Raw genomic sequence first — 24241 nt, 5'->3', positions numbered from 1 at the left:
AATCTAAACACGAAGAAAAACCAAAATATGGCGGGCCTTCACGGTAGGTTTGCATGTTGATTGTCCATGGATTTGTCACCTGTTCTGTTACTATCAATTTATTATTATTATTTATTATTATTATTTATAATTATTATTTATTATTATTATAAAGCAAATAGGAGTTCTGCGATGTTGAATTCCAAAGTGCACTCACAAATGGTATAAAAAATCTAGAGGTACTTGCTTAATGGTGATTTTAAATACACACACTAATGTATTGAACCATTGTCATTATATCACTATAATTAATATTATTAAAAACAATGTTCTGTTGGGATTTCATAAAGGGAATATTTATTATTTAGCATGCAAAGAGGTAAAGAGAAACAGGATGTTAAGGGTAGTCACAAATTAGCACCATCGAATTTTTGGCGAGTAAGTACACTGAATAAACTAATTCATCAGAGCTGTGAAACAGATGCTAAATTTTGTACTTCCTTGTACAAAAATTTATTTTTCGTAAAGGCATTAGGTTGCCAGAATTTTTTTGTTATATTCTATTATAGAAACACTAACATTGCATTAAATATTAAAAATAAAATAAAACAATTTAGTATGATAAAATATAATTGAAGTAGATGATATCAAACAAACTTGAACAAAATGTTGGAAGGTGTTAACCATTAAATAATCCAATCAGAACATTTATTTAGATGTAACTGAAGATTAAGTGTAGGCATACATTTGCTGGAATGTAATTGATGGTTTAAAGCCATATGTTGCCAATCAAGGTACATATTTAGATACAGTAGAACCCTGTTATAATGTTTTTCAAGGAAGCACAAGAAAAAAACATAAGCAGGAAAACATTATAAGCAGGAAAACGTTATAAGCAGGAAATCTCAATTTAGCACTTAACAATGTTCGAGCTTTGTGCCAATGGACTCACCAAGCTATGTAAACAACTTTAATGTTAAAACCAAAGATAGTATACTTGATACATGAATTTTCTGAAACAAGCCAACAATTTTTCAACTTTGTCTTGTTCCCTGGTTAAATTTTGTTTGTCTTTAAAGATACACTGCCACATTTTTTGTAAAATTGTCTCACAATTCATGATGACAACATTAAGAGTGAGAACGTCTACTCCTTCGCCACCTGAAAATGTTTAATTTTGGGATTCCTACGTATGAATGAAAAAAAAATTATTTGTAAGCAATAGAAAACACTTTTAGTTATGCCCTCGCTCAATGGTTGGCAACTTAAATATCGTAGGACTATGTACGTGCATCTGAATACCCACTGGAATGGCAAGGAAGAGAAGAGTTGATTAAGGGTGCCAACTGACACGTAACTATGAACATTGTGTACCTTCAGTATATTGCATAAAATTGTATTTTAACAAACTTCATGTATTGTATGGCAGTGTAAACATAAACATACATAAAGGAAACTTTTTATCGTAAGTGTTGTAATAATTTGGTTTTAAAACATTTTTTCCCCATTTATTGAATGTTATAAAGCAAACATTATAAGCAGGAAATTACACTATTTATGAACGTTATATGCAGGAATGAAATACATTGTCCTTATGGGGGAAATATTGGTACTTTAAAAATATGACATTATAAGCAAGAAAACATTATATGCAGGAACATTATAACAGGGTTCTACTGTATATGATATTATACCAATTGCACACGGGAAGAGATCACGCTAATTAGGTGTTCCAAAGATTATATTCAGCCCATGTTTCAAGATATTTGGTTTTTAGATAACTAAAATGTTTATTAAGTCAAAAAACATGCAATGTAATGTTATAACTGACTGATAGAATTCTGTATTAGCAGTCTTGTATTTCAATGTAAAAAAAAATTATTTTTCACTTTTATAAAGTTAATATTCGTAGAATGTACTAACCTCTGTTATAGTTTTTGATACTTACTGAAGCTTATTCTTAGACTTATTATTACAAATTAAAATAAAGCAATTTTTAATTTTTAAAAATAAAAATTTCAAACATTTCATTGACTAATGAGTTGATGTAATCATGTGTATTTTTTAGTACTGTATTATATGAAAGGATTTGAGATGTCTTAGAACATTACGTAGCAAACCATTTATAAACTATTAAGTCATGTGCATTATGGTTTGCTATGAAATATATGACTAGGTGATTTTGTGTATTGTTGCTGTAAATACTTTGTAGTTTCAGATTCGTGCCACAGGTGGCGTTCTTGTTTCCACGGTTGGTAATAGTTGTGGATACGTCTGACTGCTCAGATGTGATGGTTGGTTTTCCCGTAGGTGGGAGACCGGGAGCGCGGCCAGGAAGGAGAACCTGAGAGAGGAACGCAAGCACGAGATCAGCAACATTCGTTCACGACTGTTCATGGTTAGTGTTCTAACAAATCACGGTGGTGCCCAGCTAAAACGATGACTGATCCTAGCACGTACAAAAACACACGCCTCAGAACTTCTGTCTCGTCAACAGTAGCAAGTAGTTTGGTGTAAAACTTTTTGATTTTTAATGATTATCCAAAGGCCTGTTAACCACAAATAAAAGATTTTTTTTTTGATTTTCGAACTTTATTCCTTTTACAAAAGATGCATTTCTCGGGCCACCGGACAACACTACCTCATGGCCTTGCAGGACTGGACGAAACAAAGCACATTACACAGTTTACAGGAAAATTCACTTAGCTAGGGACTGCCCCAAGATACTGCTTTCCTATTGGCTACAAACTTACTTGTACAACTACTATCCAGTGATCCCGCTCAGCTGGCCTTCCCTCAGTTCTGTCCACTTCTGTATTATTCTAACGCACTCTGTTAATTTGGTGTCGCTGTGTCACCGCGTCACCGCACGTTTTTTCTTTTACCCATTCTCCCACGATCCAAACACATCTCTCGTGCTATCGCGCTATGAACCACACAAGTAATCAAATTTATATTTTAAATAGACTATTTAAAGAAAATGCCAAAATCCACACTTAAATACAGTAACCCAGCCAACCATGTTAAAACCAGTAAAATAATAGTTCAATAGGCTTTTTAAAATAAAATAATTAAATAGCATAATGAATTGCAAGAACATTACTAATAATTAAATAAAAGTATAAACTAGGTCACTTTGACCTTGTAGCTATATAATAGCTGATCTACTGCAGTACTTGGAAAACCTAATATTTATTCCTTTAGCAAATATTCTTAAAAGCTGGGGATGGCAGGGTCTTGATGTTAGTGTTTAGTAGGAATGATGAAAATAACCAGTTTATTCAAAAAAATTATCGTAATATTTAGGTCTGTCATTTGTCTGAAGTAAACGTCCTTGCTAACCCTGTAGGTTTTAATTCTTATAACCTTATTTACTGGTAAAGATATTTCAATAAAAATTTCCCATCGGGCTGTTTGATTCCTAATCAAACTTAGTTTGTAGAATGTGTAGTATTGTTGTATCTTTTTCAAGGGTTTGGTACCCAATTTTTTAGGCTTTTAGGCTTCATGCTCATGAAAGTGTTCAAATTTAAAATTTCTTTACATATTCTGCTTTGACCAAAAATGGGGTTAAAATATTTTGTTTAAATTTTTTTGGGAAACCCATTCTTGTAGGTATAAAGAGTGTAAATTTTTTTTTACCAAAGCATTTTGGGGTATTTTTTAGCCGGTTTTTTGGTATTCAAGATGAACTGATACTTGAGAGATTTGTCTGGTTGCCATTTTGGTAATTTTAAAACTATTATTATTGCTTTTGCTGGAAAACTATGATCAATTGGGAGAACACAAATTCATGACTTATTCAACCAAAATATCTAAATACTGGATTCCAAAAGTTTGAAATTAAAAGAGTGAAATTTCTTTCCGAATCTTCTACATTATATTCACGACTAATAACATTTGGATATTGTTATATTTCTGCTGTGAACATTAATAAAAATATATCCTATTTCAAAAATACAATTTTTAAACTTTTACTGTTTGATTTTGAATAAGATTGATGAACTAAAGGTAAAATAGCTTGTATGGTGGGTAAGAAAAATGTCTTGTGTGAAAAATGGTTTCATCAGGACCAGTGGCGTAGCCAGGATTTGTGTATGGGGGGGGTGTTAGAAGCATGCACCCCCCCCCCCCCCCCCCCGGGAAAATTTGGATTTTAAGGTGTAAAATACAGTCAAACCTCTCTGAAACGACCCCTCACGGTTCCCAGGAATAGGGTCGTAATAGAGGGGGGGTCGTAATAGAGGTTTTCCGAAATTTTCAGTTGATTTCACACCCCCCCCCCCCCCCTTCCTTTTCACAAACCGCTACTCGCTAAGAAACCAGCCGTACAATGGCAGGATGCTGTCACTCGCAATGCTAGTCCGTCGCCCTACAGGCCACCTCTAAAGAAAATATGTCAATAGACAGTTTATTTTTACTGGTTAGTTTAAATGTACGTTTTCTGCTTGCCGTAGTTAAATACACTAGAACCCCGATGTCACGAACCCCGGATTTAACGAAGCAGTGATTTTGCGAATACATTCTCGGGAACCGTCAAAAAATTGACATTTTGACCAAAATGTGAAAATCAGAAAAAAAAATTTTTAAAAAAACGAAATGAAAAATCATTAAAATCTGTTAATTTTAACACACAGCGTATTTGTGTGTCGGCTTTAATACTTCCAATAATTTTCATGTAAGAATAACAAAAATATAATGGGACATTTCCTTTAAAAATACGGCAGCAGTAGCTTGTCCAACGTAAGTGGGAGCGCGGGAATATCGTCTAGACAGGCTGGCGGCAGCACAGGCGGCGGACGCATGACGTCATACGGCTTACCTCTCCTTCCCTTGTCCAGACTTCAAGGTTCATTCCTCCCAGGCATACAAACCATCGGCAGCCAGTGTGTTTCTTGCGCGGGGAATAAGTGGCGTAGCCTTTTTTTTTTATGCTGGGTGTAGCGACCTTTTTCTATCAACCCACGGGAAAAGATAATTGCTTGAGCTGTCAAAATAAACATCGCTGCGGCAGTTAAAACAAGTCGAGGCGGGCGTGCATCCAGTCGGTCGCTTTGTATTGTCAACCGATAGTAATCAAAATCAAGAGAAATCCAGCAGGTTGCTTTGCCTTAACTGCGTACCACACTAGACACTCGCAAAAAGCTAAACGTAAACACGTTGCCACAAAAACCTTTATCTGCACCCTGCCGGCAAAGGGACGTGGAATGGGGGTTGTTAAGCGCTGACAGCGGTCCACAGGAAGCACTCCTCAAGAGAAACGCAGTAAGACGCTACTCACCACAAGAAACTTATTTTCTGTCTGATTTTATTCGGATTTTCAGCAATTTTTTTACGGTTCCTCGAAATCGGGTTGTAATAGAGAGGTGGTCGCAATAAATGGGATCGCAACAAAAAGGGTTTACTGTAGTGCTATTATAGCAGTTTTCGGTACGTACTTAAATTTAAATATTGTAATGGTAAAAATTTTATTCATTTTAATATGAAATTTGTTTGAGTGATGAATAAGAAATTAATTAAAGATTTGGTGCTAAGGGGGGAGGGGGGGTGTTTGAACCCCTAACCCCCCCCCCCCCCCCCCCTGGCTACGCCCCTGATCAGGAACCTGCTGATAAGAGTTTTGTATTGTTTGCAAGTAGTGCTTGCTGTTGCTCTCCATCGCTCGTGCAGTAGTCAGTAGCCTGTCGACCTTGTTGGCGACGCCAGGGCCACCAGGGCAAGATGAAGGAGATGTACGAGCAGGCGGTGCAGGAGTCGGAGCGCTCGGCCCAGAGGAAGGGCGTGGACATCAAGTCGGAGCGCGCCCGCTCCATCAAGGAGAAGTTCGAGCGGGGCGAGGTCTTGCCGGACGACGACCCGGACGCCGCGAGGGAGGACGCCACCCGGAAGGCCATGGAGGAGGATCTCAGCGTCGTGGAAGCCGGTAACGCCCTCTCGCCGCGTGCGCCCGTTTCCCCCCCCCCCCCCCCCCCAACTGACCGTGGAGTCTCGTGTCGGAAATCCCAGTGACTAACTTTACCTTCTTTTTTTTTTACCATTCCCCAGGAATCTCGAAGAAATCTCGCAGCTTGTTTCTGGAACTGGACGCATCCGCAGCAAAAAATCAGCAGCCGCTCCTGCCGATTTCGCCCGTCAAAGCGACGCCTTCATTTAGGGAGGATACCAGGAAAGTATGTATCTTTCGATGTCTACGTAGGACCGTAGAGTTGAGTTTAGGACAAAAATTACAAATCTGTTGATGATGTAATTAATTGGAAACCAAACAAAAAGTTATGTGGGATCGTACAGATTAAGTTTACAGTTATGGCCATTGTAATGTTTACAGTTTGAAATTAGGTAATGGGGGAGAGGGGCTGAACAATTATATGCCCCCAGGTCCTTAGTTTCTCTCGATGTTCCTGAGTCTACGTTTGGGCGGGGAATGTTCGGGTTTGGAGTGCGGAAGCCCTGAGACGTGGGGCACTCGTGCTAGGTGCTAACCAATCAGCGTCGTCACTTGCTTCTTGGGTGCTTTCTTGGGCCCGAGAGACCTACGAGTTCGTTGTTCTTTTGTTGTTGAAAGTTCCTCTACATCGGTGGGTGCTAGTTGGCTTCGCAAGGCATTAGCTATTACTTTTGGTTTATTTTAAAATCTAATTTTTTGAGAGCACTACTTGAGATCTACTCATAATTTAAAATTTTAATACATACCCTTCCACTACATAACCAAAACAAGATAAAATATATTTCAAACCCAAAGTCAATCTGAAACAGCATCAAGACAATTTACTGCTTTTTGTTATGTATTGCCAAAATTACAGATTTGCATTCTAGGCGTGATAACTCGTCAGGTAGGTTTTTTTTTCCCTTCAGATGTTGATTTTGAAAGCAGTTAGGATTATTGAGAAGTGCCCATAAAAGGACTTAATAGATTTTGCATGTGATCGTTGATCATTTATAGCAGATGCCTACAGTAGCCATTAGTAGTAAGGAATTATGTTCACTTATACATTGGTAGAGCCTGTTGAGGCCAGGGTACTATCCTAAGGCAGTGGTCGGGTATGATGGAAGGATGGGGGGAGGGGATGAATCATCAGATAAAAAAATATGTTACTATACACACAATAATTATCTCCACTTGAAGTTATTGCAAGGGTTTCGGGGGAATGGAATTTGAAGTTATTGCAAGGGTTTCGGGGGAATGGAATTTTGGCTAGCATCAGTGGTGTAAGCCAGATTGTTATCCATTGCTGTGCACAAAACTTTAAAAATTGTAGTTCAAAAGTAGTTTTGTAATGGTGTAGTTTGATTTGATTTTTTTCTTTTTTAGTTTTTACTGTGGGTTACAATCCTCAATAAAATTGAGATTTGCTTAACATTTAACTGGCCCATAATTTGATTTTAAACAAACTATTGTTGGGTGAAATCCCAATTTTCTCTAATCCAAAAAAATAATGTAAAAGGGGGAAAAAAATTAAATATATATACAGTAAACTCCCGGTATACCGCGCCCCGATAGATCGCGGAATCGGGTATATCGCGGGTCAAACCATGTCCCCCAATCAGAAATGAATAATAATAATAATAACACAGTAGAACCTCGTTAATTCGTGATGGTCGGGACCGAGATAATCACGGATTACCGAATTTCACGGACTAGCGATTAAAAGCCCGGAAGATCTTGTCAAGCTTCTCAGAAACCGGCGTGCAGCTGGGTAGGCCAAGGTCATGTGACGTAACATCTACCGAGGCTTACTGCGCCTTGGCAGCAGATGGATAAAAAATAGTAAACTCTCCATTATTCGTGTTAATTGGGACCCGCCGATGCCCAGATAATTAAAATCCTGTAAAAAAAAAATTTAATAAACCCGGATAATCCGTTCACGGTAAGGACCGTCTTCGAATTAGTCTCGGCTTAAAAAAATACGGCACTGCCTAGCCATTAGTTCACGGTCATTTACAACAGCCAAAGAGAGAAAGATATGATCGTGCTGAACTTGCACACATAAATTTTTGGTAGCCCCCCCCCCCCCCCCCCCCCCTCCTTCCCTCCACCCCTCCTCCCCTCCTTAATCCAGCCGAATGCCAGCCAGACACGTCACTCGCCAGGCGCCTGCCGTGCGTTGGCGGGTGGAAACAAACAAAGGGAGACGGGAAGCAGAAGTCAGGACATCCCCCTCAAGTTTAAAGAGTGACAAATGTGACAGCTGAAAGGGGGACGACACAAAGGGTCGGTACAAACAGCGTTGCAGAGTTTGGCGGCCCATGCGAAGGCTTGCAGTGTTTGCCGGCCGCCGGCCCGCGTGACGTTAATTTTAAGCGCTGACAATTTTTACTTCTCTTTTTTTTTCTCTGCACTTTTAAATCGTCCCGGATTATCCGATTCCAGAATTAGCGCGTCACGGATTAACGAGTTTCTACTGTAATAATAATGGAATAAATGGTTGACAGCCGATTAGGATAATTTTGCGTTGTAACTCACAAACTAAGCATCGGGCAGAAAAAAGCCTAGGCGTAGAAAATGTCCGCAGTGAAATTATAAACAAGATATCTCCGTACATTATTCCTCTATCTTGTAGGGTTTTCAAATTATGGTCAAATCCAGCCCAGTGTTATTTTCTAAAACACTAGTTCTTAACATTTTTTTTAACCCACAAATGAAGCATCGGACAGGGGACCTGATAAAGCCCACCGTCCAGCGACATTATCCAGCGTGACTCGGCTGGGGATTGATGTTGGATAGGCTTGGTTGTCGGCAAGCGCTGGGAGGGGAGAGGCGAGCCGAGAATATGCGACCAAGACACCCGGGTAGACGGGAGGAGTGGAATATAAGCGCCAATGATGAGAGGGGCGATTAAGCCGAAAGGGGGGAAGTCTGGTGACCTTGAGTAGTTCACTCATTTCCATCTGCACACTTCTAGTGGTCACGTGTGTTGGCAAGCGGAGACATATAAATGTTTTGTTACAACTTGAACCTACAGACGTAATATTATTCGTTGTATTATACACGTTCATCTTTTTTACTTTTGTATAATGTTTTAACATTAAATAGTAAAGTAAATCAGCTAGCGTATTTTTAATCTTTGCCGAGGAATTCCCAGTGGTCCAATACTTACGTGAACCATACTGTACCACTTTTGCCGTGAGGTAGTAAACAAGCCCAGGAAATGTTTATGTGTAGCGGCCTCCCGACCTTTAACCAGAGGCTGGGGAATATAACACTTGCCGATCCGAGCCACACACACTCAGCAACTCGACACAGCGTTTGATGGAATAAGTAAAGACAACGTTTAACAGACTTTTTAATACGGCGCCACTGATTGCGCTAAAATTATTTTGGCGCAATTTTTGTATCCCACATGTGACCATTTATAATTTACTGTAAGCATGGATAACAATGTTTAACTAACCACTTTACACGATAGACGATTCTTTATTTTATATTGTACGAATGCTAGAATCGTTTTTCACGTATCTGCTGCATACTTCTACAAAAGACACGCTATCTGTAAGTACGTAAATCTAGAATTTTTATTTTGTCAATCAAACTCGGTACTTTGCGATTCATATTCGGTTTGAAGTATTACTATGGCCTTTCTATTTAGAAGACTTTGACCACAGAATCGTGTGTAACCGCACACACTGCACTTACTTTGTTACGGACACTCAGACGAAGCAGATACTGTGGCTGACACCACGAGACTGGCAGCAGCTTGTGTGCCGCACGTGTGTATGGCGGCGTGTGGCGCGCTCGTAGGCCGTGCGACAAACTGTGCGCGGCGTGCGGAAAAATAAAAAATAAAATTCAACATTTAATATTTATCTTTAAAATTTATTATTTTTATTTTTTCACCCGCGTTTAGTGAAAACTGCGGATGCAAAGTCCGCACAAAGGCGGGCCGTCTATACTGTGCGTGCTTGCCGACCTATTAGAATACAGGCTGTGTTTTATGCCTTTTGACCTTGGTCACATCGAAACATCGCGGTTATGCAACAACGCGGGTAAAAGTTATGTCCCCCGACAACCGCGTTAAATAGGGAGTGTACTGTATATATATATAAAAAGTAAACTTTTTTAATGACTTTCTTTGACGAAAGTTTTTTTTAAGTAAATGCATATTATAATTTTACTAACATGATCACTTATTAAAAGTAAAATATCTTGAGAAATGGCCAGAGGATAAATACAAAGAATTACCAGATGGATGACCGAGTAATTTTCAGTATGTCAGTCTTGGGATTTTTCAATTTACCAAATTTACTCCAAACCTTTCGTACAAAACTTTTTCTTCGAATGCTAGATATTCAATGATACTTGAGGTTCGGACTAGTCCACGAGAGTCCATGAAAGAGTTCCCTCTGTGGACGCACGTTCGGAGAGAGAATGTCGGGACCCCCCCTGCTGCGCCACACCGTCGAGGCGAGTGCCGCCTCACCGGGCCGGTGGTGTGGCTTGCAGCTGTTCACTTCGCGCCAGGCATCGGAGGACGTGGTGCGGTGCTCCGACACGGTCGAGGACGTGAAGGTGGAGACGGAGGAGGTCACCACCAAGTTCAAGTTCTTCGAGGGCTACAAGCCGCCCGAGAAGCAGCGGAGGCAGTTCCGCATCACCCCGCCGCGAGACGGCCAAGTCAAGGTCGCTGCCGTGTGCACTGAACAGACGACGCGAGTCCGCGACTAACCACGCTAACACCTGCTCCGCCACTTGTTCGTTCAGTTGTGGCCTGGCCATGGCTTGTTTTGTTTTCAGTCCTGTTCTTCCTGCTGCGAGTTGATTACCTTTTTTCTTGCAAGTTTTGTTCCCAGTTGTGTTAAAACGTCAGTTAACGTTTCCTGGCATACTGGCTTACAAAAAAAAATTACTTTCATTGCCAGTATATGGCAGTATTAACAAGTATCATTTCATGTTTTTTTTTTTGTTCTCACTTTTAATTTGATTGCTTAATTTTTGTGTCTGTGTGTCTGTGCCTTTGTGTCTGCTTTGAACTGTACTTCCTGTCAACAGAACAGACGTCGGAAAATTAGGATTTTTTTTTTGGTTGCAATTTATACTCTTCTGCTGTGATTGTACATTTGTTTCTAATGTCTAACATTTGAAAGAACTGTTTTTAATTATTCATATGAGAAATTAATGAAATTTATTCGTACATAGTAAGTGAGGATTTTAGAAAAGAATTTTGTCCCAACCAATTTAATGAAAAAAAATGAGGCCAAGTTGCATTTGCACTTTGAAAAAATACAAAACTATTGGCTCTTTCAAGCACTAAATCTATAGTGAATAATAATACATTAAGCTTAGATTTTGGTGCTGTAATTAAATTAGTGTTATGAAAGGAGCATCTTGATAGAGTATATTTAGTTACATTTGAATTGACAAATTTTTTTTTTAAATTATGCTTCCGCTCATTTTCATGATTGCAAAAAAATGTTTGAAAAATTACTTGGTGCAAGTTGAAAGGACGCATTCCAGCAGTGTGGTTGAAGGACTGTGAACGTGTCGCAGGCGGAGTCCCCGGACCGCGAGATCTACCGCGACCCCAGCGTGGTGCGCTGCGAGGATAAGGCGGAGGACGACGGGGAGCTGGTGGCCCGCAGCCACACGACCAGCAAGATGCTCTCCCTCTTCAGGCAGCTGGAGGAGAACGCCAGCAAGGAGGACCTGCCCGATGGTAGGGCGTCTCTCGTTCCGGTCCCACGTTGGACCCGTTTGGCTGGGCTATAAATGTTTCTCAACGTGCACAAGGTTTTGATTTGCATGATGTGCTTTAACAACACGTACTTTTTGTGACGGGTAGAGAATAGATTATATTGATGGCTTAGAATGAAAACCTTGCATCTCAATTTTTGGACGAAAATACGTTTTTTTAATGTTTTTGGGCTGGAAAACCTCGTATCTCACAAAATGTTTGGCTGAAAGAAATAAAATGTGCATCCTACTGCTTTCTATCGGGGAAAAAAAAGAAACCACGTATATCAGTAGGGGGGCGAAAGAAACAGTTTTTTGTCTTTGCTGTAAAATTTGCGTTTTATGAGATACAAGGTTTTCATCCTAAGCTATCGATATGGTGAATTGCGATAAAAAACCGAAACGCAAGTTATGTCGTGTAATCAAGTATCATTTAACCAGAACTTGCTACGGGATTACATGATATAATTTGCACTTGGGTGCAATTCACCGTATAATCTTGTCCCTAGGAATGAGAAATTTGGTACAGTAATTCCTTGCCAACCACGTTTTGTAGACAAATTCTTGAAACTGCCGTTCAAAAATTCTACCCTTCACGGCTTTCGAAATACTTTTTCACCTCGCCTTCCTGCACATTTCAAAAATGTGTTGCCTTGTAACTTCTTTAAAGATATTTCTGGCCAGCCAAAAATTATATTTGTAACGTGTTTCAATGCAGCTACTTAACTTGTTAATTATAATGCAAAGATTTGTAGCACTGACAAATTAAGATTGTCCATATAAAATCCCGAGTTGTTACATCTGTCAAATATTTTATGGTTACAACTGAAAAAATTTTGTCTGTAAATGAACATTTGGCTAACACTATCATGTTTGTGTCTTTATGAGAACTACTAGTTTGATCTTAATTTCTGGACAGTTACTTCAATAAATTGTCGTACTATACGTCAAAGTTCAAGAAATGAAAGATGGAGGTAGAGAAAGTGAGGATTTATGCATGGATCATCTAAAAAGTATTATGTGTAGTAGATTCTTTATAGAATGCATGTTCCTGAATGAGATGATTGACCAACTGCCATAGATGTTGTAATTAACTCTGAGCACTGGTGGATCAAAATGCTGGTGTACACAACTTGGCACCATTTTATTCCCATAAGAACCTGTATTCTACTATGATTTTGTCAACCTGTATTCTACTATGTATGATTTTGTCAACCACTGGAATTTTGTAAAATGTTTACCCCGTGGTTGGTAAGGGATAACAGTTCTTGAATCTTTAGATACCCATACAAGTGATCTTTTGGCATTTCTATAAAAAATGTTTAAAGTAATTTTTTTTTTTAGTTCAGTAAAAAGTTCTAAATGTCTTTACTGAACCATAGGTTGACGAATACATTGTTTAGACTAACCATCTGATATTTCATTGTTTTCTAATTGACACACACTAACTAGTAGCTAGCTTCTCAGTTACTTGTATTTAACTAATTTAGATTTGATAACCAGAGGATTAATGACGTCAGGACAATACTAAATTGTTGAGAGAAGGGGATATCTAAGGTTAATATAAAAACTGTAGATTATTTTATTTATGGTTACTGCATACAGACGTGTATTTCCCGCAGGACCCAAGCCGTTGAAGCGATTCACGCCACCTCCCGACTGCACCCACGAGTCGGAGAGCTCCGAGGAGGAGAGCGACTCTGAGGATGACGAGGACGAGAACGAGGAGGAAGACGAGCGCGTCAACCCCAACGTCGTGCGTGCGTCGGACAAAGTCGAGGACGAGTTCCTGAAGCAAGCGCAGAACGCTGCTCGCGCTAAGGTGCTGAGGGCAAAGTTTGAGCGCTGGGAGGAGAAGGAGAACAAGGCTAACATCAGCAACACCGCGAGTGTGAACAACCACGTGAATGGTGTGGACAGTGAACGGGAGAGTGAACATGTGAGTAGCAGTTACAGTGGTTTCTCTGTTGAAAGATGGTTTTGGTTCCTCTCTCTTTCTTTTCCTTCTCTTTTTCTTTCTATTTTTCTGTTTCTCTCTTTTCTCCTTCTCCCTTTTCTCCTTCTCCCTTTTCTCCTTCTCCCTTTTCTCCTTCTCCCTTTTCTCCTTCTCCCTTTTCTCCTTCTCCCTTTTCTCCTTCTCCCTTTTCTCCTTCTTCCTTTTCTCCTTCTCCCTTTTCTCCTTCTCCCTTTTCTCCTTCTCCCATTCTCTTTTCCCTTTCTCTTCCTTTCTCTTCCTTTCTCTTTCTTTCCTTTCTCTTCCTTTCTCTTCTCCCTTTCTCTTCCCCCTTTCTCTTCTCCCTTTCTCTTCTCCCTTTCTCTTCTCCCTTTCTCTTCTCCCTTTCTCTTCCCCCTTTCTCTTCTCCCTTTCTCTTCTCCCTTTCTCTTCCCCCTTTCTCTTCCCCCTTTCTCTTCCCCCTTTCTCTTCCCCCTTTCTCTTCCCCCTTTCTCTTCCCCCTTTCTCTTCCCCCTTTCTCTTCCCCCTTTCTCTTCCCCCTTTCTCTTCCCCCTTTCTCTTCCCCCTTTCTCTTCCCCCTTTCTCTTCCCCCTTTCTCTTCTCCCTTTCTCCTTCTCCCTTTCTCCTTCTCCCTTTCTCCTTCTCCCTTTCTCCTTCTCCCTTTCTCCTTCTCCCTTTCTCCTTCTCCCTTTCTCCTTCTCCCTTTCTCCTTCTCCCTTTCTCCTTCTCCCTTTCTCCTTCTCCCTTTCTCCTTCTCCCTTTCTCCTTCTCCCTTTCTCCTTCTCCCTTTCTCCTTGTCCCTTTCTCCTTGTCCCTTTCTCCTTGTCCCTTTCTCCTTGTCTCTTTCTCTCTGTGTATAAATTCATGCTGCAGTTAATGCCTATGCTGTTGGTATATAGTATCTACTTTTTAAGTAAAAAAGTGAATCTTGTAAAAAATCAGTTTCTTTGTAAAATAAGAAGGATTATATAATGTGGAATAATGTTTGTTACAGAGAGAGTTAGTATTGATGACAAAATCCCGAAATTATGTAATGTGCCCATTGATTATTTAATGTGTTATGTAAGAAAAGGACTATGTTAACTAGGCAATTAACTGTCATGTTCTTACAACTGTTTCTCGTGGACATTTTTTCTGCAATTTGACAAATTAATTTGAAAGCATGTAAAAACTTAATTTGTGAAATTGTATTTCATACACTGCTTTCAATTGTTCATCCTTTTCTTTAACATGAAAATTTGTTGCTGCTTTAAACTCATAAAATTAATCTTGAACATCCTTCTTTTACTATCAATTCACATTTTTGTAAATTTTTTCTTCAAAATTTTGGTTAAATCTTAAACGTATTTGCTGTTTGCAAGAGATTTTTGAAAAAGTTTAACAATATTTGCTTTATTTCTTTCCAGTGTGGAATCAACACAATAATCAAAGACACTATTTACTATTACCACAAAAATATAGATAATTGGTTGTGTTGTAGTTAAGATTCACTAGAAAAATTTATTCATTTTGAAACTGTTTAAAGAACTAGAACTGGCTGTGTAATTGCTAGTTTTAACAGATCTTGGCAGTACTGGAGGTTTAATTTAGTGTTTAATTCAATATAAGGACTAACATTATATTTTTGTATTTCAGCTTTGCTTTTAGTTTTAAACATTTTCAAAAGTGATAAGAAATTGCAGTTATCATTCAATAGGAAATATAAATGCCAGGAACATATAATTGCATTGTCAAGTTGAGGTTAGATGTACATTCATTACAAGGCTTAGAAACTTGTTGAAATGTTGTAATTTGGTTCCAGCAAACAAGTATTGACACCACTAAGTCACTGCGAGCTAGGTTCGAGTCGCTAAAGAACGAGACGCAGCAACCAAAAGAGAAAGTGCAAAGACCAAAAGTCAATAGATTTGTGGTGAGTGATGATTAATTCAAATATGTTTTAGCTGCATGCGGTGTTAATTATGTCAGCATGTTTTTTTTTCCTGTCTTTTGAAAGAGAAAGACTAAAGTAAAAATATTTGAGCTATTTAACCAGAAAATTGTTGTGTTTGTTGTATTTTATATATCACAGAGAGTTGGATTCAGTCACTGAAGGATTTCAATATTGTTACTTTTATGTCAATAACAGAAGGTATGTGGTATTTAGTTAACAATTCTAACTACATACTTCAAGGAATATAGATTATCTTCTACTTATAGGATATTTACAGTAGTCATAAAATCATAATGATGAAAAATGACGTTAATTTTCTTGTTAAAGATTTGAGGTTAATAAATCTGCTATCTTTGAAGTCGGTGAATCTCATAAAAATTAATTGCACACAAATTTGTTGAGATATTTTCAAGCACAATATTGGTGTTCACTTATATTGTGTAAACATTTCATTCCTAGATGGAATTTTTCTGTCTAAGATCAAAAATCAATTTTAGGCTTTTTACTGGTGCAGCTAAACTAACATTCTGTTAAATAAAAATAAAAGAAGTAAAGAAAATAAATTCTGTTATTTATAAATAAATTGTGTTATTTATGGCACAGCAACATTTTGTTTCTTAAAGGAAACTATTCGCATACATGAGTAGACTAAAAAAAATGAAAATTTATCGTTCTTTTAATCTACATGGTAAAATGTGTGTCGTACATTAGATATTGTTTCCGCCTCATACTTGGATATATACTGTGTGAGGTTTGCACTTTGGTAGCGATACTGGTATTGTGTGTTCGTAGTCATTGTAAATTTGTCTGCTTTTATAAGTGTTTCACACCAACCATAACAGCATTTTGTTTTGTCTGCCCACATCTGCATGCGTGTAAGAATTGGTGTGCATGTTTTTGTGTTTTAAATCAGACTGTACTCTTATAAAGACAAGACATTATATGTTAAATTGATTAAAAGCTCTCTAGTAAAAAAAAAAAATTGTACTTGTGCATTGTATCACATTGTCAAAAGTGTTGCACAAGATGTAGCATGTCTCAGATTCTTCACAAATTATTCTTACTAAAACTTTCAGTTAACAATGAAACCAATATTTTAGTTGGTTTACTTGGCAACTAATTTATTACAAATCTTTTTGATTAGGGAAGTTTTCCAAGTTGTTTTTTGGCATTATGTAAAATCTGCGACAGTTGAGTTTGATACGATAACACTAAGTGTGCATTAGGGAAAGCTCTTTTAAAAAAAAAAAAAAAAAAAAAAAAAAACACACACACACTGAAGTTTGAGGCTGGACATTTTTAGAAGTTCATACTTTTTGTGTCCTGAGAATTCAATTGAATTTGATGCCCTCTTATGTAGTATTTTAGGCTAATATATTTTTTTCTAGGACCTATTGATACAATCAAGATTTTATGGTTTCATAAAAAAAGCCATTTCATCATTAAGAATAGTGGATTTTACTGTCATTAAAAATTTAAACACATCAGGGGTACTTATTTAACACTTAAAATGTGTACATAAAACGGTACTACATATATACGTATAGATAAGTAAGTCAAACATAAAACTGGAACTAAAACATTCAGTATTCTTTTATAATGTTTTTTAGTTCACCAAAGTCGTATATGTATATGAAAATTGAAAATAAAAAGTACAGTTGAATGTTTTCATAAATGCAATGTCTATAGTGTTTATTTATCATTTTTATTTTTAAACTGTCATGCATTAATATATTCTAAAATTACTCAAATATTAAAACAAGAAATGGTTTAATGGGAACTACTAATTCCTGACTTTTTAACAAAAAAAAATTGATTAGGTGGCTTAAGTTTATTTCTGGTGCCAAATTTTTTTTTCTAATTTACCTAAATTTTACTTTCTGTCATTGTATTATTATTTCAAAGCTATTAATTAGGGGGGGGCATGCGGGGCATACGCCCCGGGCGCAAAGCTATGGGGGCGCCGAAATCACTTGTATTGTAATTCCTACAACTGGTAACTGGTAAAAAGTTTTTTAACTTGCCTGCCAGGAATGTCTAATCTGATTTACAATATAACGTCTCAACATATTTAATGAACAAGTCTAGTGATTATACGGACTACTTTATGGACATAGTGGGTTCATGCATGGAAGTTACAGTAGCACAGAAACTTATATGTAGGTAGGGAAAATGCTTAAATAGCACCATTTTTCCGTGAGAGGGCCCCCGGACTCTCCGTTTTATTGGTGTGGTATGTGCAAAAAAAATAGGGGGGTGGGGAGGCGCATGAATCCATTCATGCCCCGGGTGCCAGAGACTCTAGTTGCAGCCCTGAGTATGCACTACACAAGATCCTGTATTTGGATTCAGCATAAAAGAAAAAGTTTACTGACTAATCTGCTAAATTTCTACTTGTTAATTTGTTGGAAAATGCAACACAATAAGTTGGAGCAAATAACCGAACGCAACCAATTTTGTAACGATTTTTGTACCCTTTTTGTATTTTTCAATTGAAAAACTCCCTATTCGCGTAATAGAAACAAATAATTTTTTTGTTTAGTAATTCTTGTATAGTTGTATTTATTTGTTTGAATATTTTTTCATTATGTATTTTACTGGCAGATACCTAGCTTTATATAATTTACATTGTTTAAAATTGAAATATTGATACTATACATAATTTTCCATAGTATATTTGCATGAATATCATATTTTTTGGATTGTAAGATAATTTAATCTTAAAAAAATACAGTTGCTATTCATTCAATATGACATCATTTTATGTTCACTTTTAGTCAGTACACTTGAAGTACTTAACACTACTGTTGCATGCAGGATGGATATGAATTATTTGTCTCATTTTCTATTATCTATAATTTAAAGGAATGGTAGTGAAACTAATCTAACCTGTTTTATTAAACTTAAAGTTGAAAAGTTACAGTATCTTAATATGCAATTTTATTTCCCCTCCCCCCCTTATTTTTTTTAAAATAGAAAGCTGACCATGGCTTGTGTGAGGTATCTCATATCATGTGCCAGAAACAATAGTACAGCTGTGGATTTTTAAATTTGCAACATTCATTTGATAGGAAGTTGTCCTCCTAAAGGGTCATGACCCAATGGTTGAGAACCACTTGTGAAAAGGAACTCTGGTTTTAATGAAGCTGTTATTTTATTTAAAATCACCAATCCATACTTGGGTAATTCATAAATATACTACCTTTATACCAATGCACTGTGCAACTTTTAAAGTTTTACTAAATATTTTATTTGTTTTACCAATTGCCATGGAGTCTCGCTAATCTGAATTAATCCTAATCCAAATCTGCCTAATCCAACAAGTTTAGGGTAAAAAGTAATACGTATTTCATAAACATATTTTTATTTAAAAAAATTATTTGTCTTGACCTTATTATCAATATATTTGATTTTGTAGTAAAGTGTTTTGGCTGTGTTACATGATAACTTAAAGGTTTATAGAGATGTACTATTTACTACACGCTGTTGATCACAGAAATTCTGCTAATTCAAAAATATGGTAATTCAAAAGTCTCGGTCCCATGGATTAGTGGGAATTCACTGTATATTTTGATAGTTTTATTCTTTAATCTATTGGAGATTGACTTTTGTGCTAATTGTCTCATCACAGCTGATGACACTATACAAAAAAGTTTTTTTTTCCTTTTTACTTTCTTGAAAATATTACAGTAGTAAAAATTAGTTGGTTCTGAACCTTTTCTGTTTCAGTTTACATAATTTATTTATAACTAAAGGCTTTTAAATGTTGTTGATTCAAGTAGGAAAATGAAACGTGCAATAATTTTCTAAAATAACAGCTGAAATGTGTTTGTTAAATGCTAGTTTTCTAATATATACATTTCTTCGATGTACAGTTTATTTATAAATTTGTACACATGCAGAACTAACCTTCACTGTTGTCAAAGACTACCATCTCACAGCATGTAAATGTAGTTCGTGTGTGCGTTTTTTTAGTTAGTTGTGAAAAATATAAACATTTTTGAAGCTCGAAAACTGCCCAGTTTTTTTTCACTGCATGAGTTGTGTGGCGTAGCAAGTTGTTTGTGGCACGTTGCGTGATCTCGACTCAGAACCTGAAGACAGAAGACTGGCTTGCTCTCCGCATGTCGTTAGTCGTGTGTTGCCTGAACTGTTGTTTTGTGAGTGCGTAACGAAGATTTCCTGTGTCTTGATGTGTAATGAAGCCCTTGAAACTTCATATTTTTGGTAACTGGTCTGTTTTCGTTCCATAGCATTAGATACCTATTAAATTTTATTTGTCTAAATATAATACTGTTTAGTCAAATAAGTGTTATTTTTATAGTAATATAGTAAAATTAAAATAAAATATATTTTAGGTAAATCAAATTTGTCTCAAACTGTACTATTTATACCATAGCATTTTTCACAGTTATCCATTTTAATATATAGTTTGGTATTTTTTAGTGAAAATTTAGTATTTATTTCGAATATTACATTTTTAGTTTCCTTAAATACCACGTGGTTTTGTCATATAGTAGATTCAAGTGGTCAATGGTCTGATTTGTCGCTGACTTTTTTTTAAATATTAAGTTGCTTAAGTTGGAACATCACTTGCCTTCATTATAAACAAATTGGAAATGGTATCAAATTTACAGTGTTAGTTACTGAAACGAATTTGATATTAAGAAAGGTTTGAATTTTTTTTTAGTTTCAACACATTTTTTATGGTAATAATTTGTTTTATCGAAAATTGTTTCAGCTTAAGTTTTGAATAAAGTTTAGGATTTATACAATAAATTATAACAGGTATGATAGTATATATATTAAAAAAAAGTAATTAATTCTTTTTTCCATAAAATGGGGCAGTAAGGTGGTAGCAGATGTAGATCAGCACCAAAATGTCTTGTATGGAGAAACGAGAAAGAATTTGGTTCACATTGCAATGTACCAGCTGTTCCAGCCAAGCTAAATACTAGCCAGAAATCCTAGGCACATTCAGACTTAGTTTCAAAAATGTAAATGCTTGTACTAATTAATTTTAATGTCAAAAAATGTAGCATGCAATGGTAAATATTAAAATATGGATTGCAATTAATATATATTTAAAATTTACACCAAATGGATGCTATCTAAATAGGCGTACTTTATGTAGTACTTATTGTAAAAAAAAATGGTTATGCTGAACAATTCTTCAAATTTGACATTTTTTCCCATCCAGTCAAGTCCAGTCAAGCATTTTGCCGCCAACTATTGAGTAGTCAATACACTGTGCACTTTGGCATAAGATCACCATCAAGGGACTGAGGAGGTGGCAGAATTAATTGAAATGCTGCTGGAAGGTGAATTCTTATCAGGAAGTATAACTGAAGTTCATAAAACTGTCTCCGAAGCTGGATATGCATGCAATCGGGTGGGGAAAATCCAAGCAAATTGTGGTTGGTTTAATCATATGGAGTAATATTTCCCTTTACCTTAACCCACGACTGTGCGAGTCACCCTTAGGAGCACTAAAACTCTCTCGAAGCATGCTGATCGAAGTATTTGATCATCTGATTGTATTAAGAGTATCAAACCCATGACCACTTGATGGCAAAAGTATGCCAGCCACTCGGTTTGAAGATTCGACTTCAGTTGAAGCTATACTACGCTGTTGAGGTTTTGTCTGCTGGATGCGGTGTGCAGCCAGCCATATTGGAGACAGCTCATTGCTATGTGGTTGCTATGGTAGAAAGCTCAGTGAATAAACAGTCCAACCTGTTCAGCAAAAAAAGCTTCTTTAAACCTGCTTTTTATAACAATATTCGGGAAGTCATTTTTACAGTCAGAAAAGTATGCTGAATCATTAACTTAACAACTCTTAAAATGTTCACACTGACTTTATTTTTTTGAAATTGAAGAAGTTGGTTTTTCTCTGAGGTTTTGATGGTTGCAACCGAATACATGTATGTATGTATGTTCCAAAACCTCTGAACTACCACGTACAGGAATCCTGCAAACATATTTGTTTGTCTCCAGTTACTAAGCAATGCTGGCATTGACATACTTCAACAGCGTATTAGGCCAACATTTTTTTTCTACACTCTTTGTGTAGTTCAACTATATAGCGTAGATACTCTAACAATTTATTGCATTGGGTTGGGTAATTTTAGCGTAGAATTAATTTTATTTTTGGTATTTTGTATGCAAACATTTTATAAATGTGTGTCTGTACCACTGATGTTTTTTGTACTTTTTTCCTTACAGTAATGTGCACCAAAGGACTACTACAAGTGCTGAATGTGATAACACCAAGCAGAAACTTAAGTTCTGTTGAAAGAAAATGCAAGCATACTCAACAATAATTCAAACTTTCTAGACTGAAGACCTGTGAATTTTTTTTCCCCCTTCATTTATTTACAGTGTGAACAACTTGAAATCTTAAGATAGATTTTATTAAAAAGTATTGCAATTAAATGCATCTTAGCCTTGTATAGTAGGGTAATGTTTTATTATTCACTTTAATGTTTACATTTTATGATTGCTCGCTAAAATTTATTGTATGTTTACAACCCAGGGGTAAAGCTACAAAATACCTACATATGCTTGTGCAAAATAACTAATTAACGTGTAAATATTTTTTGTATTACAAAATAGTGTGCTTAACTTTCTTAATAAATTTTTGAGACACTGTTTTAAAAACATTTTTCTATTATGAATACTTTGCCAAGATCAAGTGAAGTCTTTTTGTTTAACAAAACTAATTAGTTTCTAGTATATATTTGCATAGTAATGTGAACCATTTAAGCTATAATTTACATTTCATGTTACATGTACCTATTTAAATGACCTGAAAAGCTTTACCCTTATATTATGTTGAATTGTTTTACCACTTTGATGTTAATACCTGTAGTATTTGTTGGTTGCCTTTGTTAGATGTTGCATATTACCCAATAATCTACGATGTTCTGTAAGTACAATATTTAAGTTGGTTAATTCAGATATTGGTGTATCATGTTACAGATATTGTGTTAAGAGTAAAATGCTTATATTGTGGTCCTGTGCGCTAGAATTAATAGTGTCTTGTGTACACTGAAAGATCTGCCGTGTTCTCGAAATCGTCAAGCAAACTTTTGTAGCATTTATTTATTTTGATTTCTGGAAAGTAAAATCTGAGAGTATCAAGGAGTTAGATTTGCTGATGTAATAGAGCAACTTAAGACTTACAACTAGAGAGTACTGATTAGAAGACTTGTGTGATAGATGATCGTTAATGAACCAAGCTTGCTATTGTATTGGTGAGCTAGTTTTGAGATGTTACTTAACTTGAGACACTTGCAGTCCGCAAGTTGTGGTATTTGGAAAAAATTCAAGTTTACTGATAAATTTTTATTTATGCCATTTTTGCAGTTAAAAATTATTTTACTTTATTTATAGAATGTGTGCAGTGACTAAAGCAATAATATATGCTGTGGGACATTTTTATTTATCAGTTTTAACTTGTTCTTGAATGATAGTTGGCTTTTGCTGCTACGAGAATCTCCCAGCAACTGTTGCTTGGGAAACTAAGTACAGTAGGTTCAGTAAGCAACCACTTATCAATTCCCAATTGAATTGAAGAAAGAATCTAGCAAAAGATTTTTGCTCATTATTAATACAGGGAGATTTCCAACAAATGATGTAGCATATGAACCAAGGATTGCTCATGAGTTAAGTGAAGTGCAGAAAATAGTCCTGGCTTTGTCAGCAAGTTGTTAAACCATTTTTTTTTTTCATGTCTTATTTTGATAATGGTACATTTCCACTCGGTCGTTAGCTGAGGGGGTCTGCCTGGCTAGGCACATGAAATCTAAAATCGTGGGTCATCAAGGACGACATAGGCTCGTGCATTAATCACCTGTTTTCCTCTACCTGCAAGACATTGAATCAGCTCGCAGTCTCTGCCTCTATAGGACCTCGAGCAGTAAACCTATTTTAACGTGGAATATTGAAGGTATTAAAAAATAAAGTTTTGCATTCCTACACTAAAAATACTGTGAACAATTTCATACTCAAACATCCCTGAAGACATCAATTTTGGTATTTTATTAGTCAAAAAATACATGTTTAAAACAAAAAAAAAACATGTTTAGAAGAGTATAATGACTTAATAGCTATTAGTAATTTTTTTTTTTTTTTTTAAAGAAATTTTAATTAAGTTGTGTTCATACCAGAAGCTCTGCACGCCGTTGGTGGCATAGCCAGGCGACCACCTTAATGATAAATTACAATAAATAATGGAAACACAGCAGTAATTAATGGCATAAATATTTCTCACTGTTGTGCACTCCATTTGCTTTGTACAAGTGGCTTCATGCCGTTCTGGACTTGAGGGTTTATAATGCCAGAATTCTCTAACTTTTCAAATGCTGGTGTGAAGGTTGGAGTCAAAATTGACAAAGCTGTATTCAATGTACAGTTGTGATATTTTTCATTGAGAAGGTTTTTGCATTGCACACAGCTTGGCTTAATTTGCAGCACATATTTTAAATGGAAAATATATCAATAAAACTTGTTGGCCATCTTCATTTTTGTTTAGTGCAGAACAGTAGTATGTCTTGCACATTGGGAAAAGTTATTGGAGCTTTATAAATTATGCGCTTAATGAATTGTGCGCTTCTCAAGTAAATCATTATCATTATTGTAGACAAGTGCCAAGTAAAATGCACATAAAAAAGATGAACAATTGATTCATATCTTCACTAATTGAAAG

The 24241-nt window shown here is 36.5% G+C and overlaps 1 protein-coding gene across 36 annotated transcripts in view; it reads left to right on the top strand.

The window, feature by feature from the left end:
• The window catches only part of LOC134537607 (LIM domain and actin-binding protein 1), a 216376-nt gene that overhangs the window by 184501 nt on the left and 7634 nt on the right, over positions 1–24241 (top strand). For 18 of the 36 annotated variants that reach the window (XM_063378208.1, XM_063378217.1, XM_063378213.1 and 15 more), the window contains 7 exons: positions 2290–2377; positions 5686–5902; positions 6025–6149; positions 10418–10594; positions 11462–11627; positions 13267–13583; positions 15400–15510. In XM_063378208.1, coding sequence (XP_063234278.1) covers positions 2290–2377; positions 5686–5902; positions 6025–6149; positions 10418–10594; positions 11462–11627; positions 13267–13583; positions 15400–15510 — 1201 coding nt within the window. Of the gene's footprint in view, positions 1–2289; positions 2378–5685; positions 5903–6024; positions 6150–10417; positions 10595–11461; positions 11628–13266; positions 13584–15399; positions 15511–21756; positions 22192–24241 lie in introns of those variants that run through there. The other 18 variants (XM_063378216.1, XM_063378224.1, XM_063378219.1 and 15 more) reach the window with 3 other exon arrangements.

This window comes from Bacillus rossius, chromosome 12 (genome assembly GCF_032445375.1).
Source record: "Bacillus rossius redtenbacheri isolate Brsri chromosome 12, Brsri_v3, whole genome shotgun sequence".
Taxonomy (NCBI): domain Eukaryota; kingdom Metazoa; phylum Arthropoda; class Insecta; order Phasmatodea; family Bacillidae; genus Bacillus; species Bacillus rossius.
The sequence above is the reverse complement of the archived record's forward strand: the minus strand, read 5'-3'. Positions and strand labels throughout refer to the sequence as shown.